This window comes from Aquila chrysaetos, chromosome 26 (genome assembly GCF_900496995.4).
Source record: "Aquila chrysaetos chrysaetos chromosome 26, bAquChr1.4, whole genome shotgun sequence".
NCBI classification, from domain to species: domain Eukaryota; kingdom Metazoa; phylum Chordata; class Aves; order Accipitriformes; family Accipitridae; genus Aquila; species Aquila chrysaetos.
The window spans coordinates 661,608-680,644 of NC_044029.1; the positions used below are offsets into that span (position 1 = coordinate 661,608).

Sequence of the window (19,037 nt, forward strand, 5' to 3'; positions counted from 1 at the left end):
CATTCTCGAGTGGGAGGGGAAAGAGGGCTGAGAACTGTTTAATATTGCTGTTTGTTTAATTAGGTGTTGGCACTGCTTCCTAACTACTGACATATAAAGCTGCAACTCCCATCAGGCTAATGGCATCCTCATCTTCTTGGAGCCTTGCTTTGTCTTTACTCTGGTGGCCAGTGCAGAGAAGTCATGAAATGGGTGTAGCTGTAATCTTGGTCCACTGGAAGGTCCTCCCCACCACCAGAACCTTACATAGGTCTGGTAGGCTGCACATACCCAGCGATGGTTTGTGCTTGGCATTCCTCAGTACCAGAGCAATGCAAATGGCCGGGAAAAGAATGCCAGAAAAAGAGCATGTGTGGTCCTGACATGGGATGTTTTACACCATTACAAACAATTACGTGGCTAATATTTTCCATGCAGCTGATGTTTTGGGGTTCTCTCAGTGTTTGGGTGCTGAATGGGTCCAGCTTTTGGAAAATAACTAACAGTCTGCCTTTGAAAATCATCTTGTTGCAAATGTTTCACACTGGGCTCCCTTATGGCTGTGTTTCCTATGCTGTGCATGTCCCCTGAAGGTCACAACATGGAGCAAGTGTGGAATTTCCTTTAGAAGTAAACATAATTGCTGGTTGCACTTGGTAATGGGGAATTAGTGGATGAGTTTGGTTGATTAATGGAGTTAGGACAAAAAAGTTTGGGAACAGGAAGAAGCTAAAATCATGACCTGTTTTTTTATTTGTTTGAAGAAGTTTCCTTGTTACCAATGCTTTCATTAAACTAGCAGGGAATTCTCTGTGTACAGATAGTGGGAAAGTGTGAACCCACTGAAAGAACAGATTTTTTTTTCCTTTTTTTCTTGAAATTGGTTCAAATCGGGTTCAGAAGGTACAAACTGAAGCTGAATATCAGGAAATGTTTCCTGGTGTCATGGTGTAATAGAGCAGAAGAACCTCTCATGTCTGTAATGGAAATGTTGCTTGTGTAATTTATAGGAGAACTGAGCAAAGTATGGGAGGGCAGAGTCCTGGGGCTAGCCCTGCAGGCAGCTTGGTCACCTCTGCCTCTCACCGTGATGTGATGCTACTGGTGCCAGAGCAGGTGTATAAAGGCAAAATCTACTCCATGCAACAGGATTGTGAATTGAAGTGAAATATATGAACAGGGGAAACTGTCAGAGTGCCACGGAGATGTCATATAAGCCACTGAACTGTGAAATGTGTATTTGCCTCCTCCTCTTCCCCACAGTGTCATTCTGGACAGTCTGACAGTTAAGAAAACAATAGACCTGATTCTCATTTACAGCACCATCACTTTTAACATGCTCTCACGATGTAGCAAGGCCTTGAAATGAGTGTAGCTGTAATCTCGGTCCACTTAAAGGTCTTCCCCACTGCCAGAGCTGAGTGAAGAGGCCTTAGGATAAATAAGATTGAAGCCCAGACTGTTTAATAGTCCATTTGTACAGCTGACATGAGATGCCCCAAAGGGGGGTGCATTGCACAGAAGTGACAGGGCCTTTCCAGACAAAGAGAATCATTAATGTTGGCTGTGGGGATTTGCAGGGCTGATCACCCTTTAGTTTGATCTTGCCGGCTATAAGGCATGACTCTGTCCCTAGGGAAAAGGACTTTCACTGGGCTATCTCAACATCCACTGTCCCTATACCTAAGCTGCTTCAGATGATTGCTTTGGGCCCCATGAGACGTGCTGGCTCTGATAGGGATGGAGCTTCTTGCAGGTGGACTGCTCCTTACTCTTCTCTCTGCAGCTTCCCTTATCGTTGCCTCAGTGTTTGGGCTGGGGTGAGGCTATCTCCACTGCTTCACCTGTAGGCCATCACTGTCCTCAAATGACATGTGAAGTCCCCTTTGGAGAGTGAGCAAATTGTAGGCTGTGGAGCGTGTTTACACGGCTAATTGCTATAGATCCCTCTGCCCTTTGTGGTAAGGGGAAGTCAAGGACTGTGGGCACACACATGTGTGTGTGACTCCTTCATGTGCTTTCAGGAACTCATTGAGAGCCAGCGTGGGTCATCACTTCCCTATCCCAGTCACAAAACAGGGGCAATTGCCTTGCCTTGCCTGATCGTACCAGTTCCTGTTTCTCCTACACCCTTCCTCTTAGGTTTTCCATTGTTTGCACTGTGCTCCTACTGTCCCGGCGTAAGCTGCAGGGGGGAGGCAGGCTCTCGTTTAAGGTTCAGTTCCCAAGTGTTAACATTCTCTTTGCTCTTTTCTCTCTCCTGCAGGTACCTGATCAATGTCACCTTTGAAGGCAGGAATTTGTCGTTCAGTGAAGACGGATACCAGATGCATCCCAAGCTGGTGATCATCCTTCTGACCAAGGAGAGGAAGTGGGAGAGGGTAGGACATGTTTGGTAATTCTCAAACTGTGTCAGGGAGGAGGGTGGAGGAAGGTTCCAGGCGAATAATCCCCCCTCACCTTTCTGTACTTCTTATCAAGGGCTGGCAATCTCCTCCTTGCATCCTGGATCACTGGTATCTCCAATACTCAGGCTGCTGTCTTCTCCATGCAGGATGCCATTACGTTCTTGCATTAGTGTGCATAAAAAATTCATCAGCTTTCCTTCTGTAACATCTGAACATAAGTTTTCCTGCCTTTCAGAGAAAAGACCTCCTCTGTGCCATGGGTTTCAATGGCAGAGACAGAAAATATTTCCCTGGATGGCTTGGAGGCAGTGAGGTTCTGTATGCTAAACAACTGTGATTGAGCTATGGCCACACTTAGTAATATATGCCAGTGTTAACTGTTCTTGATATATCTGGCCAGTGTCATTTGCAATGGGATGGTGCATTAAGTAGGATGTGTACGTGAGATCATATCGAGTTGTTCAAAGATCCAAATTTGCATATTTCTGAAAAATTTGCATGTAACCCAAAGCACCGTTTTAGAAATGGTGTGGATTTCTGTGTTAGTGCAAAGCTTTGGTTCACTTCACCTCCCACATAAATATCAGTGGTCCAGGCTCAGAACAAGCACTCCCAAAGAGTTTGAATTGAAGTAGAGGAGGTAGTTTGAGGGCTAAGAAGATAAGATCTAAAAAAGTGATGGGGGTGAGAAGTCAGAGTGAAAGCAAGGAGAATTCAGCAGAGCACTCAATAGATATGAAGCAGAGCTTGGTCTGGACATGATCATGTGTATGGTTTAGAAAAATGCCTGTTTGCCCCACCAGGCACAAAAAGCCTTCTCTCCTTGGCTACTTGTTCTCTGCATGGACCTGCAAGTGGCCTGCCTGGCCAAAGCCAGGAAGAAGGTCTCCCAGTAGTTGCAGGAGTTTGGGGAGAGGGTGAAAGGCCTCAGCTTGTGCCTCGTTTCCAGGAAGAACCATCTACGTTATGGTCTTGGCACTGTGCAGACTGGAAGGGAGTGTATGGTCTGGGAGACTCAGCAGAGGTCTTAGTGGGACAGGAGTGTGAGGAAACATGGCGTGGCGTCAGCATGTGTGGATGACTCTTGGACATGTTTGGAGGCAGCCTGGCTGGATATTGCACAGGGGGTGGGCAGGCAAGGCTCAGGCTGCAGAGACCTCACGTCAGGCTCTGTCCATCACACCACTTCACTAAAGCTCACCAGGCAGTGTGCAGGAGGATTTGTTCCTAGGTGGCACCAAATTTGTTCTCACAGAGGAAAAGTCAATCATCAGAGCAGGAAAACGAGGCAGCAGCAGCATGAATCCTGCTAGGGATTATAAGCCAGGCCGGCTGTGGGGAATCTGTTGCTGGAATGCTTTGCAGGCTCTGGGGAGGCACAGCTAAATGCAGTCCTGTTTTTATGCTGCTTGTCCCATGCATTACCCTGTCGCACCCTCAATGGGGGCTTGGGGGCTTCCAAGAGTGGTAAGAGGGGTTGTTCAGTCTCTGAGAGCATATCCATGGTCTCTCAGATGAACCGAACAGTTAGTGCAAGGGATGCTGGTGAGCTGGAGTGTTGGGGTTAGCCCTGGAGACCTGCCTGAGCCTTGCTGTCTGTGGGGACTAGTTGGCATCCATAAAACCAGAACAGTTCTTCATTTCATAGGAGCTGGGGCTGGATTGAAATGAGACTATGATGAACTATGGTATTAGTGGTATGAAAAGCCCATAGTGCTTCATGAACACGAATGTTTTACCTTGAAGTGGGCATCTTGCTCAGTGGGAAGATCAGATTATTATAATCAGACTCTGAGCTGTTTGAATTTTACACTGGTGGGTTCTTTCCGGAAAACGCAGAAGTCATGTCCAGCATGCTCTGATCAGACAAATACCTCTCATACTTGGAACCTCATACTCTTTTTCTTAATTTTCTCCATTCAGTGGAAATGCAAACATTAAAATATAAGGGTGAAACAGAGCTCTTTGTGGCAAAGATCATAATTTTGTTCCGTGTTTGCGGAGTGTCAGGCAAAGCAGACTGTTGGCCCTTAACAGCAGCTCCCAGGCACTGCCACGATACAAGCCATAAATTATTCATGTATTATTAGCACACAATCCCAATACCTGTGTAAGTGCATTGCTTTGCAGTGTAAAATCATCCAAACTCTCACTAATCTTTGCCAAATTAGCAGGGTGCTTTGCCCTGGCAACTTCTAGGCAATATACAGAAGAAACTGTGCAAAACGCAGGATGGTTTCCAAGTCAAACACTCAGGCAGTAGGAGACGAGAGATGAAAGGCTGCATGGGAAACACTGATTCAGTCCACTTGTGTGTGTTCACTATAGCTCAGTCTTTAATTACATCACTGCACACTTTTATCCATAATCAGACACTGTGCCTGGAAGGAACATCAAGAGGTCATTTAGTCCCTCCCTGTGCCCAAAGGAGGGATCAACTAGGCTGAAATTATTCCTGACAGATGTTTGTCTCACCTGTTCTGAGTCCTTCAGAAACTAGAAGAAACTAGAAACTCCATGAAATCCTGAGGCAATCTCTTCCATGGCTTCTTTCTCCTTACCCTGGACAGTTTTTCTAATGTCTAACTTAGATTTCCCTAAATGCAGTTTAAGCCCATTACTACTTGGCATCTCCCTAGTGGACATAGAGAATTGTTTATTCTCTTCCTCTTTTTATCTTCCCTATGTATGTTTGAAGGCTTCTGTCATGTTGTCTCCCAGTCGTCTCTGCTGTAGATTAAACAAGAATTTGTTCAGTCTCTCCTGGTAGGTCATGTTTTCTAGTCTTCTGATCATTTTTCTTAGTCTCCTCTGGATTTAGTGACACAGTTTTCTGCTCTGTACAGCTTGGTGCAGTTGATTCTTGAAAGATGGCAAAGAGATTGTGAGGAGTACGTCTCATGGGGTGTATATATATAAAGAAATGTTTTAAAACAGGTGCAAAGCCTTCCATTTTCTGAGCGGCAAAGATGCAGACAAGTGACTGAACTCTTTCAGGATTTCAGGTCTGTGAAATTTTTTGAGATTTTGATTTTTCATCCCAATTTGGGAAGGAATATCTTCAAAACCTCACCAGTTATTTCAGAACAGGAATTAATTTTCTAGAAGAGCTACAGCTGTCCCCAGACTCTGATGATGATAAATCTCCTCCTGCGTCCTTCAGACAGACTGAAGCCTCGTATGGCTGATAATCATGGAAGAACATGCAGAGCAACCACTTTCTGGAAAGGGGCAGTAATCTGAGCTCTTCTGCTCTTGTAGCCATGAGTAACGATTCCTCTTGTGATAAGCAAATGTGCTGCATTTCATTCACTTCTCTGTTCTCTGCTCCTTAGGGGCAAAAGGCTGCATGCCTTCCCTCACTACCTTTTAATTAGCTGGTTAGTAGAGCTCTTTGCTTCACTGGCCAGGCAGCCTAGGTGTGTTTTGGGTGCCTAGATGCCCCTGTTGTATTTGTCATAGAGGGGCAGGGAGGCAGATGGAGGTGGTGAAGGAGATCCAACCTTATGCCTCATGAAGGGCTGTGCCTCAATGCAGCAATGAGCTGGGGCCAGAGATCTTGCAAGGTGAGCCAGAGGATCGGTACTACACTAGGTTTTGTGTCTGTGGGTTGTGATGTTTTGTGTGGGAAAAGTTTTCACCCAGGCTTTTTCTTTACCGATTACCTTTCTCCTCTGCTCTCCTATAATCCCACATATGACGAGGACTTATTTCTGGGTTCATGATCCCTTGTGAGAGCTGGCAAGTGCTGATCTCCAGCTCTTGCTCACATCCACCTTCCCTGCTGAGGCAGGGCACAGCAGTCCTGTCCCATTAACTCCCAGTTCCTCCTGTCTGCTGCCTCACTTTCCCCCAGCAAACCTGAGGATGACACAAACGTTACTATTTCTGAGGCTCTCTTTGGGATTCTTTCTCTTTGATTTCTTTAATTTCTAGTGAGCTTTGCATCACTTCTATCACTGGGTTGTTCTCAGCCTCTCTCTTTTGCTGATGCTTCTCTGCCTCTTCCCTTAGGTGTGTCACTGGGGATTCAGAGCACCTTTCCATGTGGCTCATAACACCAACCTCTCGTGGACCCCACAGAGCCCTTTGATTGCAGGTTCCCTGGGGCATCTCTTACCACGCGTGCTCCAGTAACTTCTGCTCCTGGCTGGACAAGCAAAGCTCCATGTGATGGGTTTGGTCAGGATGCCACTATGAGCCATCTTAGAGGGGGACAGATGGGAAACTTATGCTGAAAGATTCATTTTCCCTGCTGCATCTGCTAATCCTCTGCCCCTATCAACCCTCAACCCCCTCAGCAGATAAAATGTTTGCCTGCTGCTGCTCCTGTAATTATCAGTGTTTGACTTTTGAACTTTTGAAAATCAATTAGCAGCAACTGTTCTGCTTCCTCTAGCCATCGGTGTGGCCATGATTACAAATTCACGGACAGGCTGCTCATAGCCTGTTCCCCTACACCATTGCACACATTAGTGCTCCCTGGGAATGGGGCCATTTGCTGTGACATGCTGTCAGCTGCCTCAGTGACTGTAGACTTCCAGTACTCCCTAATGCTGAAATAGGGTGAAAAATGGTCCCACTACTCTCTGCCGCATGGGCTTTCCAGAGGTGTGTTCAGCCTCGATCGTAGTCCACATAAGGTGAGTTAGCGAACTTGTGTGATGCTGTCCCCTGCTTGGGACAGAGCAGTGTCATGCCCATCTGTGCTTGTGAAAGGTTCCTTTGAGACATGGGAAGGAGCTACAGAAAGATTTAGAAAAGAAAAAGGGAAAAATAAGGTTTGTTTTGTCTAAAAAAAGAGGAAGGGGCACAAGATAAGTCTTTGGACATCTAAATCGTTGTTGAAAAAAAGGACATTATGGTCAGTTGCTTTTCATGTCCACAGTAAGCAGAAAGAAGAAGAAATCTTGCTAAATTTTCAAGCAGGAAGATTTTGGTTAGATATGTAGGGAGCTGTATAATTGTTAGCATGATGACACATGGTGGGGCTCATTTGCTGTTGAGGCTCATTTGCTGGAGGACACATATAAAAATATCCAACAGCGCAGGGTCTAAATCTATCTTGTCCCGCCTCAGAGCTGGTGGATGCAATAAGTGATCTCTGGTGGTTCTCTGCCAGCCTACACTTCTGTGATTAGATGAACAAGATGAACCTGAAGAGTGTCTCACAAGAGACCACTTATTTGATAGGAAAGAAAAACTGGGTTATGGACAAGCTGATCAGTAAAAACTTCAAGCCTGGTCCAGTGAGGACATCATTTCTGCAAGCTTCTACTGTGCACCTTTTGTATGCGCAGACAGTTGGCGCATGAAGGCTATTGCGGATGGTTGCAAACAAAAGCCCTTATGGAGGCACTTGTCACCTCCTGCAGTCTGCAGCTTTGGAGGGCTGAGGAACACCACAGAGATGCTGAAGAGGCTGTAGCTTCTGATAATGATGCAGCCTTCAGGTGTGGTCTCAAGTCTTTCTGTGCATTAAAAGAAATATTCACTGTCATTTCTTTGTGTGCTTCAGTGTCGCAGTGGCAGAAATAACAAGGGAAGGGGGAAGAGGACTGAAAATCTGATCAGTATTCTTGTCGTTTAGTAAGGGCCTGTGTGGTACTGGCCACTCCATGAAGAACCAATATGAATCATGTACCTGTTATGTTGCCTAGCAGAAGGAAGGTTTTAGATTTTTTTATTTCATTTTCTGAAGAAGTCTCTTTAAAGATAAGAGAGGAACAAGAGTGTCAGGTTGTGAAGTGAAAACTGCAGCTGTACAAATCCAAGCATCTTCTCTGAAGGCCCTCCCCTGCCTTTGGAAAGATGACTAGATCATTTGAGATAGTTTTCTCCTTGTGTTGTCTGGTGCTCACCTGGGCAGGCCTTTCTGATCACTTACACATGCATGCACAGGTAGGCTTGCCTCCCCGGGGTAGCAGTGACTGCCTTTGGTCAGGTTCTGCTCTGTGTGTGGAGTCTTGCCATCTTGACAGCATGTCCAGGGACTTCAGAGAGGAAATGTTTTTTATCCCACCGACTCCTTTTATGGTGAGACAAGATTGGATTGGTTTTGCCAGTCAGTCTTGTTTTGCTAATTTCCCTGTGTACATGGGGATTTATGACTCATTGTCCCTGAGGAGAAATGGCATAGGAGTTTGTTTAAACCTACTCAGAGTTAGTGACTGATTCTGTTCCCATAGAACCAGTTTTTAGAAGGATATAGCTTCACTTAGGGCAGATGGACCATTCTGGATTTAAGCACATATGGCTGAAATTAGAATGGGAGTCTGTATGTGCATTTTCCCCCTTATTTGTAAAGTGTTCTTTCTGGACATTTCTCTAAGAGACCGTAATTTGCTGAATCCCTTGCTTCTCATTAAACAGCAGGCTTGCATCAAAGAATACATATTTTATGGATACCCCACTCCCAAGTGAGTGTCCCTTAGATACTTGATCTAGGTCACATCTGATGGGTCTGTTGATGACCCTGATTCAATCAGACAACCAGATGGCTTTATTTGTGCACCTATGCTGCACCCACTGCCAGGATTTGGCCTGGCTTCTCACAGTTGCCCAGGATGTAACTGTATGTATTTGTGGCTAATTATGGCCACGTTAATCTCACACTGACTCCTAAGGAGAAGGGCAGACACAAGTGCCACACAATGCTTTCCTTGTCAGACGATAAACGGAACAATCTTTCTGAAAAGGCCTGCTACGTAAATCTTGTGGACGTGCTGATCAAATGGTATCTTTGCTGTCTGATCGTATCAGACCATTAGATTAGATTACTGCATCCTGCAATAATGAGCTAGTCCATCTCTTTGACCAAAGAGGACACTAGTTGGGTGTCTCCTCCTAACCACCGTGTATTATGTCAGTATAAGCTGCTTGGTCTCTTTGCCTCTTGCTGAAGCGGTTCCTGACTTGGTTTGCTTGAATTTTAGAGTGTATTTGTATGATTCATGAGCCTGCAGAAAAATACTCTGGCTCTTCTCCACCAGGCCCTACTCCTTGGCTACAGGAGGGAATTCTTACATTGAAACAATGACAGCTTCTTGGAGAGACCTTGTCCTCTAATGCAAATCAGATATTGGAAAATCTGGAGATCTTTATTAAGCCCAGGCCGCAGTTAGAATACCTCCTACCATTTCTGTGCTGGTGTAGCTGATGAGGGTGATAGTAGCCATCTGACCTTTACTGGGGTTGCCAGCCTGACTCCTTGGACAGGGTGACCCTGAGGACTATGCCTAGTGTACTAATGTGGCAACACCATCCAGCCACGGCAGAGGACTGCTCTTGCCTTGGTTGCCTTCTGGATGAGAGCTCCAGTCTGGGGCTTTCTTCCAGCTGACTCGTCCGTGCCGCACAGCGAGGAGGGTCACCGTTCCCCTTGCCACACGTACATGCGGTCCCCTCTTGCGCATCATCATCGCTGTCCCCAGCACCCAGCTATGGACTTGGGACTCTGGTCTGCAGGGAGCTGTGTGAACGCTATCCAGAAAGGTGGCTCCTACCCCAAAGTGGTTACACTTTAATTAGAAGACAAAAGGCAGCAGATGGGTACAGATGGACCAACGGGGGAGTACAAGGGAACAATCAGACAACATTAGTCAGCATGGTAGGCAGCAGGCTTTACACACCAACTGCCTAACTCTTGTGAAGGCTTTGATAGGCAGTGGAGAATTATAACCAGCTTTGTGCAAGCTTATGGGGGCCTCGTCGAGAGTGTGAAGGGCAGATGGGAAAAAGCAGTAAAGGTGCTTTTGCATGCTTGGAGAGCTGTGGCTGAGAAGGTGCAACAATTCAAAAATACCGACTGCTGCTGGAAAATTTCCAGTCTTCTTAACATCTGAGGGGATAATCCTAACTTTACAGAGAACCAAAAAACCCCTGTGATAAGGCTATGTCTTGCGATGCAGCACCACCTCTGAGCGCGGGGCTGGCGCGCTAGTGCCAGAGCCACATTGCTTCTGGTTGAAAACCCTCCTGCTTGCCACCAGCTTGGAGGTTTCTGTGGCATGTCAGATGTTGCTGTGTGTCTGTGTCCCTTTCATTGTGAGCATTTCATTGATTGTCGGAATGTGTTATCGCAGCATGTTGACAAACATCCATATCTTAATTCAGGTGACAGCTGAGTTGCTGCGGGAGGATGAGCTTTCAAGCATGGGTACAGTAATTAAATATTCCTATCACAGTGCAGTATCAAGGATCCATCCTATCATCCCTGATCAGTCCACAACATCCTCAGAAAAACAGGAAGGGAGGGTTGATTTGGTGACCAATGAAAGAAAAACATAGCTGTTGTTTTGTAGTTTTTGGTGAACGAAAACAAATTCATATTTCTTTTTGAGTCCACACAAAATGTTTTTCTGACCTGAAAAAAAAAAAAAATCAGGTCATTTAAATGTAGTAAAAACATTTTGTAACATAGACCAGTTTTGATAGAAAAATGTCACGTAAAAATGAAATTTTCTAAAGCTTTCGTTTTGTGCATTGCCATTTTTAAGCAAAGCATGTCATTGTGAAAATTCTAAGTGATATATGCTGACATTCTAAGAATCCGCTCCCTTGCCCTCTCTTCAGGCCAAAACTCTTCTCTAGTTTCAGTCTGAGCACAAGAATGACTTTTTCCCCAAACTCCATTTACAAGTGAACTGACTATTTATCAGTCCAACAGTAATTGCTCCCGCTGTACTCCACTCAGGAGTGACATGGGCAGGTTATGTGTCCTACAACACCGGATGGATACACAGCACAGCAAACTTCACTTTCCCCTGCTTTGTCCCCAGCCACATACAGGTAATCACTTCAGGGCGTCTGTAGCAGCCAGAAACCACACAGGTTGCCCAAGTGCCATTGGAGGAGGCAGTTTATTGCTCATTGCTTTTGGTGGCCAGACTATGCAACAAAAAGACAGCTGAGGAAAGCACGGGAATTTCGGCCGCTTTAAGATTTGAAATTTGTGAAGAGATGAGGGCAGAGAGGAAACAGCCAACCAAACCAGGTCTGGAGAACGTGCTAGCATAGCTTCTGCTGAAGGAGGCTCACAGTGAGTGAACGTGCTGCTGGTGCCTGAGGGTTTGTTTTCATCTGTTCAGTTGCATTTGCTTGAGACTGTGTCTCACGTCGACAACGTCTTTGCTTGGCCTGTGAATCCTTTGCTTTTTCTATTTTTACATTTCCTGAATGTTATTAACTGGGGGCTCTGTTTTCCTTCCATGGGGCTTGAAAGAAGGCAGTTGCTAGTGTGCCCTCATCTGCACATTCATAGGACCCTATGTTTTTTTTTCTTTTGCCTTTTTCTTTTGGTTTTGTTTTTCTTTCTCTTCCTCCTCTTCCCCATCTTTTTGGCTAGGGTTTTGGCAGTTTGCTTTTCCTGAAGTAGAAGTCTGGCCCCATTTGCTTCTGAATGCATTTGAAATAAATTTTTCTTAATATGAAATTGCTCAGACTTTTCTTCAGTAAGGAATAGCTTGTTTGTTGTGTCTTTGGCTTGGTTTCTCTCCTCTAGTGTTGGTTCTGGCCAGTGTTTCTGTGCTCAGTTCTCACATGCTCCTTGCTTTGGGTTTGAATCCTGATTGTGCGTGGTTGACTTGGCTTGATGCTGACCTGCATCTTAGCAGTATTTTTTACCAGAGCAGGACAGTCTTTTCCTCTGTGGTTTTCTCCGCACTGTTACGTGTTAACTTCTCTGTGGCTTTTCAAAGGTATCTCAGTGTTAAAACTGTGGTTATCACCGGAGCTACTGTGTGCTTGAGTTACTCTCGCTGCTCATGATCTCTGGCATGCGTTTAGTGTCATCGATTTGAGCATACAATATGTTCAGCGTCATTTGTTTTCCCTTTGCCTGAACTGTGTTTTCCCCAAGTCTGTAATTTTTTCAGACTGCCTTTGGTAATGTTAGATGCCAGCAGTCATTCTTTCATTGCCTCGTAGTGGTGTCTGAGTTTCTGTCGCTATCCTTTGGCCTTTCTTTCTCATGAAAGGCTCTGGCTTTTACTGACCTGGGTTTATTTCTAAAATGTGATGGAGGTTGTGCTGTCTTCTGCTGAGTCAGCAGTTTGCCAAGCTTATTTAATTTCCTTCTGCCGGGCTAGCTGCATTCTGCAACGTCTCCCACCATGCCAAGCCTGGAAGATTGTTTGACAGCCTTTTTCTTGTTCCTGTTTAAGCTTTCAACTTGGTCTGAATTTTGCATGACAGTTTCTGGTGCTTGTTTCCCTTAGGTTTATTTCCTTGGTTCCTGCACATGATAGTGGCTTACATTTCTATTGTTCCTTCCTTTGAGAAGGAAGCACTTTACAAAATTAACATACAGGCAACATTTCACTATGGGTAATGTTCAGCTGCTCGTGTGGTGGAATGGGGTTAGGATGTTTAATGATGCAAAAGAGCGCTGCACAGCCACGTAGGGTAAGAAAGCGGAGTCTCTAACGGAAGGAGGCGAAGAATTTTTAATTGGACTCAGGCCAATTTTGTCCCCAAAGTCTGTTTTTGGGGAAAATGACACAGATCATTAAAGACCGGGAGTAATAAGGCCTGTGTCCTTCCCTTTCCAGATGATAATGCCTGAGCCTCAGAAATATGGTGGGAGGAACAAACGAATCTGTGAAAAAAGGTAGTTCAGGATCAATGAAAATATTCATTAATTTTGGTCAGATATGGAGGATTTATTTTGAAGGTTTTATTGCTGTAGATGAAAACTGACATTTTGGTGTTCTTGTGTAGACTCACAAAAGCCTTTAGATACCATTCACAGAGGCGACGTGGAGGAGGAAATAGCAGCATCTTCCCCCAGATCCCAGAGCCTTGTTAGCCAGACAGTGAGGACAGACTCCTAGGCAATGGGAAAAATGCATTCAAGTCTCTTCTGCCTGACTCAGAACGGAGGTTTAAACTGCAGTCTCTGTCACCTCTCAGGAGGGAGGTCTAGCCCTTGGGACTAGGATTTTTATTTATTTATTTTTGTCTTTTTTTCATTGAAACTCCTTTGCCAGTGAGTACTTGAAGTGTCTTTGCAGGTGTTTGTTTGGATCCAGATTTCCATCACTTTTATTAATCACATCTGATAAAGAACATGATTTTTGTGTGTGTTGAATGGATGAGTTTGATTAGTGGAAAATTCAAAAAAGCAAACCAACCTGGATTTAGATTGAAGCAGTACCTTTAATTTTTCTTTTTTTTTTCTGTATTATTCAGACCTTGCTTTGAAAAATCACTTTTTGCGCATCTTAATCAGAACACTGTTTCGGTCATGTTGGAACATGCAGGGCTGCCCTTATGAGACTGGGGAAACTGTGCAGCAGGGCATCTTGCCACCCACCACGTACCATAGGGTGCACACTGCAATATTAATGCTAATAGGTGCTGCAGGTCCTTTTGTTCTCCCAGTAGATCCACCCTGGTATTATGCAGTCCTGTGGGTTTTGAGAACAAATAATATTTTCTGGTAAATTAACTTGTGTTGGGTGCAGCACTGGGCAGCAGAGGTGTGCTGCAGGTTTTCCAGTCTAAGCAGTGTCATACGATAGTCTCACCATCCAAGCTGGGAGATGTGGGAATAATAGAAAGAATCCCTTCTTCTGCAGTCTGCTGCCTGAGATCAGTTCCTGCACACCCAGTTTAACTGTTTGCTCCAAGCATCATCTGGGTGTTTTAAGAATTCAGGATTGCTCAGGTCACTTCTTTCAGGCCAGTGCTTTACTTTTGTTCTTTTTTAGAAGTGGGAGCTATTTGCTTTACTTCTTAGATGTGTGCTCATTTTCACTGAGGCCAGAGTTCTTTGTATCGCTGCATTTAATTATGTTTGCTTTGTAAAGACTGCTGGGATTATGGCAGCATCTCATTTCTGTAGCTTTTTTGCCTCTGACGGGCTACCTGTGGACAGCTGCTTTCCTTGAGCTTCTCCTGTTTATAGATCAGCCTGCCATTTGTAGTTTCCACCAGCTTTCATGTCTTGTCCCTTTTCTTACAGATGGCTGGTATTTCAGGTCCTGGCTTTCGGGGTGGCTGAGGAACAGACCCACAGAGAGCTGTGTGTCTGTATTTGAACAGTTGTTCTCATCCGTGCTCTGCCTCCTGTGTTTGGTCCCAGAATAAGCCCTATGTGTGTATATATTTTCCTGCTCATTGCCCAGACACCTTGCTCCAGCCTGGGACTAATGGAGACACTGTCTTACAAATAAAGATTAAAAGAGTACAGTCTAGTGAAATCTGCACTAAGGACTTTCTCCATTAAGAAGTCCCCTGTCTCAAATAAACCCTCTGAAGTATTCCCAGGGTATACTGTGCAATGTTACTTGAACTTTAGTTAAAACCTGCTTTCTCAGGGTAGCCTGTGTCTTACTGGACCCTTGCCTCGTTGCTGAGGATAGATTTTTCCCAAGTATATATTTTTGCCAGATAGGGAGTATGATAATTTTCTGCAAATGTTTGAAGGGAATAATCAATAAAGAAAGGAAGGACTTCTTCAGGACAATCCAAATGAGTGTAATTGAAGAGTAATAGGGAGGCAGGAGGTAAAGCGAAAGTGCATTTAGATTGAATATTGGGATCAGTGGGTTCCTTTAGAAGATGCAAAACTGTTGTCTGATGAACATGCTGGGAGCCTGGCTGCTGCGGCTGTTGACTATGGGATGGGACAGACCAAGTGGGAGGGAGGTAGAGAGGAGCTGACCGGAGAGACATCCACCAGACTTTTTATTTTCATTGATCCATGTCTGTCTGTGTGTTGCACTGGAGAGCAAGCAGCACAGCACCTCCGGGGGAAATCTTCCCTCTCCTATATAGGCTCTGCCCCCAGCCACCCTGTCTGCCCTCCTATGAGCAGAAGCGTGGAAGAAGTTTCCCTGCATTCTGCTTGAGGGGAGGGGGCCCAGTTTGTGCTGTAGCAGAGGGGGAGGGCTGAGAAGTCCCCGGCACCCTGAGGAGGCCGGTGGGTCTCTGCGCTGCCCGCCCTGCGCCTGCGTGGGTGGAATTTTCCAGGAGCGTCCCCCTCCGCCACCACCATCGCTTTGCAAACTCCAAGAAACGCAACTCATGAAAATGCATTCTTAGCACACAGCTGACATGGTCAACATCTGGTTTCCAAAGAGAGTGCTGTGAGAGATTTGAAATTGCTGCACTGTGGAAAAAATGACTTGGGGTAATTATAGATACCTAACAATACTATTTAATTTCTTCTGCTGTGTCTTTCCTACATAGTGTATCTGGTAGTGCTTCAGAGAGCTGAATAGTTCTGACAGAGGGCAGTGAGAGGGGTAGGTAAGGGAGGAAAAAAAGTCCCCCGTGATTTCAGCTAGGATCTGAAATGAAGGAAGTGTGAGTGGAGGATTAGATGTTTTCAAGTCCTGCTCCGGAAAGGGGGACCTTTGCCTTTTTTGTGCATTGGCTATGGGAGGAGGAGGAGGAGGATGTGGAGGGAGATGAGGGAAGCTGAGGAAGACAGGACCTCCAAGCACAGGCTGGCAGGACAGGAGGAGCTTAGCACAAAGCCTGACTGGCAGCTGGGGTGCTGCTTGGCCCCACTTCTGCTGAGTAGGCTCAGAGCTTGGGACCACAGGGGAAAGGGAGGTGAAGTTTATAAGATTGGACCTGTGACCAGTGGCAAGACTGACTGCTGCGGGAGGCAGTTCAGAGTGGCTAAAAGTCAGACCCCCGCTCAAAAGCACCTTTGCTTCCTCTGATACAGACGGACCCTGCAAAGACCAACCGCAGCAGGCTCAAGCGAGGACAGCCCTGGGTCCCAGCAAGGTCTCCTCTCCGCTTCAGAAGTGCTGTCGCTCCGTTGGCACTGCAGCCCAGAGGTCCGGCGCAGGCAGTGTGTGTCCGCAGCCAAGACTCCTCCTGGCAGCACAGAGCCCGCTGCAGCGATGACCTGTCCCCGGAGCAGCGAGCACGTTCCCTGGGGGCTGCTGCAGCGGAGAGGGCACCACAGGGGGGCCTTAGGAAGAGGCTCAAGGCCCAAGTAGGAGGACCCCTGTGGAGGTCAGAACAGGGTTTAGGAGAAGCCCTCGGAGACTAAGTGGCATGAGCAGTGGGCAAGAAATAGAAGTTGGGGACATGAGGTGGCGGTTCTGGCGTCAGGGTGGAGGCACCCAGGAGAGGGAGCCTTGGGGACTATTGAACCTTTCTGTAGAGCCTAACAGCAGGAGAAGGATGTTGGGGGGGTTGCTGTTTGATTTGGCCTGCAGTGCAGCTGGCGTCGCAGCGGGTAGACAAGGATGTAAGGTGAAGATGAAGCCCGTGTCTCAAGCCCCTGAGATGTTGCATGCTACCTTTCTGCCCTTGTGCTGGGTGCTGTGTCCTACCTCAGCTGCCAGCTCTGAGACAGTTACAGCTGTGCAGAGGTGAAGTGAGAGGCAGTGGAGGTTTTCTAAAGGGGTGATGGAAGGTCAGCAAGAGACTTCAAGCTGAGGACTTGTCAATTGGTATAACTTCTACTGGTAAATTGCCCCTGAAGGCAAGCTCTTAGTATCATTTCATTTAAAGAAATGCACCAAAAGGGATATAATGAAGATATGCGTATTATGAAAGTGTGACTGTTATCCTGGAAGAAGCACTGGTTAAGACTCATTTGTCTATCGTGCTCATTGGGGCTTGTCTCAGTGATATGTAATCTGAAGAGCTGTTGATGATGATGTGTTAAAATACTCAAGTGTAGGCTTTGGGAAAGAGGCTTACATACACAAACATATCTGTTTGAGTGACTCTGCCCAAAAGCAACTTGTAGTGAGTTAACTTGCAGAAAATCCTCTGAAAGGTTTTTTGGTGAAAAATTAGTGTTTCAGTTAAAATACATTTTTTGTATGAGGTGCTTGTTTTCCTTGAGACACTCCAACATTTTGTGAGAAGGCTGAGAAGTTTGAAAAGAGACACTGTGGAGTCTTTTATTGCTACAAACGGGTACAAATTGATTTTGCTTTTTTGTTCTCAAATTTTTGAATACTATTTTGAAATTTTCGGCAAGCGAAGCAATGTCAGGGACCTCCTCTCATTTATATTCAAATGGATATTTCTGTGTGTTTCAGGAAGCCAGAAACACGAACCAGATGATTCTGGTATTAAAAAAAGAACATACTCTTAGCCAGTGTACCTCCTTCAGAGGAAATTACCATCTCTCTCTGCTCCAGAAGGTTCTGCAATGATAAATGCAAAGCTGTGCAAATGCTGAGGGAATAACCGAACCTTGATCTCTGAGGAAGCAGCTAGAGATGGGTACCAGTTCAAGGTCAAGATCCTGGACAAATCTGAAGCTGTGATCTCTCTCCCTGTTGAGGGCTTATGAAGGGTATGGTGAGCATGGGCACACCTGCGTGGCAGGAAAAACATAGAAGTGATTGGAACAAGATATAAGAATTAATGATAAATATGTAGACAGCATCACAACTTTGCAGGATGGTTTCTAAAAATTAAAGCAAAAAAGAGGTGTTCTGTTCTTGAAAGGCCTCTCTCACAGTCCACCTAGACACCATCCTCTATAGTGTCATGCAAAGCTTGTGTCTTTTCCTTGCTGCCTTGCACCCTCTCCCTCTCCCACTTCCTTACTCCAGAAGCTGCTCTGTTGCTGCAAACCAGACTGTTCCGAGTTATACTGATGCTGTAAAATTGGTCCTCCAGTTCCTGACCCAGCCCCTCTTTCTGGGGCCTGAGCACCATCTTTGTCCTCTGGTGGATTGGGACAGCAGTCCTTGCCTGGGTCTTCATGTGAGGTATGCATGCCCAGGAAGTCTTTTCATGCTCTCCCAACATTGTTCCTCCAGACAGTGCTGGACAGGATAGTGGTGCAAGGCTCAGCAAAGTCAGAACATGAAGATAGCCAAGAAAAGGGAGAAGGGACTGGAAGGGCGAGGGTTAAATTAAATAACTGTCATGAGATCTGTGTTGAAAGCAGATCGACTGCATCCTTGATGACAAACTTGTATTTTGGGGAAGAGACTAAACCAAGGTTATTTCTGCTTAGAATTTTGCTAGTACTGGTCATCCACTTCTGCAGCACTTTGCAGAGCAGTGAACCGAACACTGCCACGTGGCCAGTCAACTATCTACCTGCAGCGTAATACTGACAGCGCTGGAAACTGGAACTGGCTTCAAGGATTTTCTGATATCATCCTGACCTCTGTAGAAAAAGGAGGAGACAGGTTACCAGCCTTCTGCGAGCAACTCTTAAGAGATACTGCAAACAGCTATCTTTCAAAGTAGTTGAGCTCTCCCTTTATCTGCCTGCCTGCCTGCCTGTCATAGTGCTTCCTTGCAGAGGAAGGTGGTTTCTGAGTTGCCTGTGCAGAAGCAGAGCTGAAGACCTCTGATTTTCTTCACCTGTTTCAGCCTAGGTTTGGGAACAGGGAAGCTGTGAAGGTTGTAATAATCAGGATTCAGTTGCTGAGTCAGACACACACTTTCTATTAACACCTCCATTCTGCTCCCTTCAGCTGCAGGGTAGTTTGAGGTAATTGCTCGTCTACACAAGGGCTCTTGGTCTAGGGGAGAAGACCTCCATGTGAGTGAGGGGCATCTTTTTGGTAGTTTTGGAGGCTGAGGCTTGGCTGGAAGAGGCCACAAGGGCTTAGAAAAGCACTAGACAATGTTCCAATTTGCCTATGAAAGGAGCCTGGATGGCTGACCTCCAGGTACCAGAATGTCCCATGTATTTTGTGCTGG

At 45.8% G+C, this 19,037-nt stretch overlaps 1 protein-coding gene across 5 annotated transcripts in view; it reads left to right on the forward strand.

Annotated features, from left to right (window-relative positions):
• The window catches only part of GRIN2B (glutamate ionotropic receptor NMDA type subunit 2B), a 207,213-nt gene that overhangs the window by 127,866 nt on the left and 60,310 nt on the right, over nt 1-19,037 (forward strand). For all 5 annotated transcript variants that reach the window (XM_030002910.2, XM_030002912.2, XM_030002911.2 and 2 more), the window contains one exon: nt 2,246-2,360. In XM_030002910.2, coding sequence (XP_029858770.1) covers nt 2,246-2,360 — 115 coding nt within the window. The remainder of the gene's footprint in view (nt 1-2,245; nt 2,361-19,037) is intronic.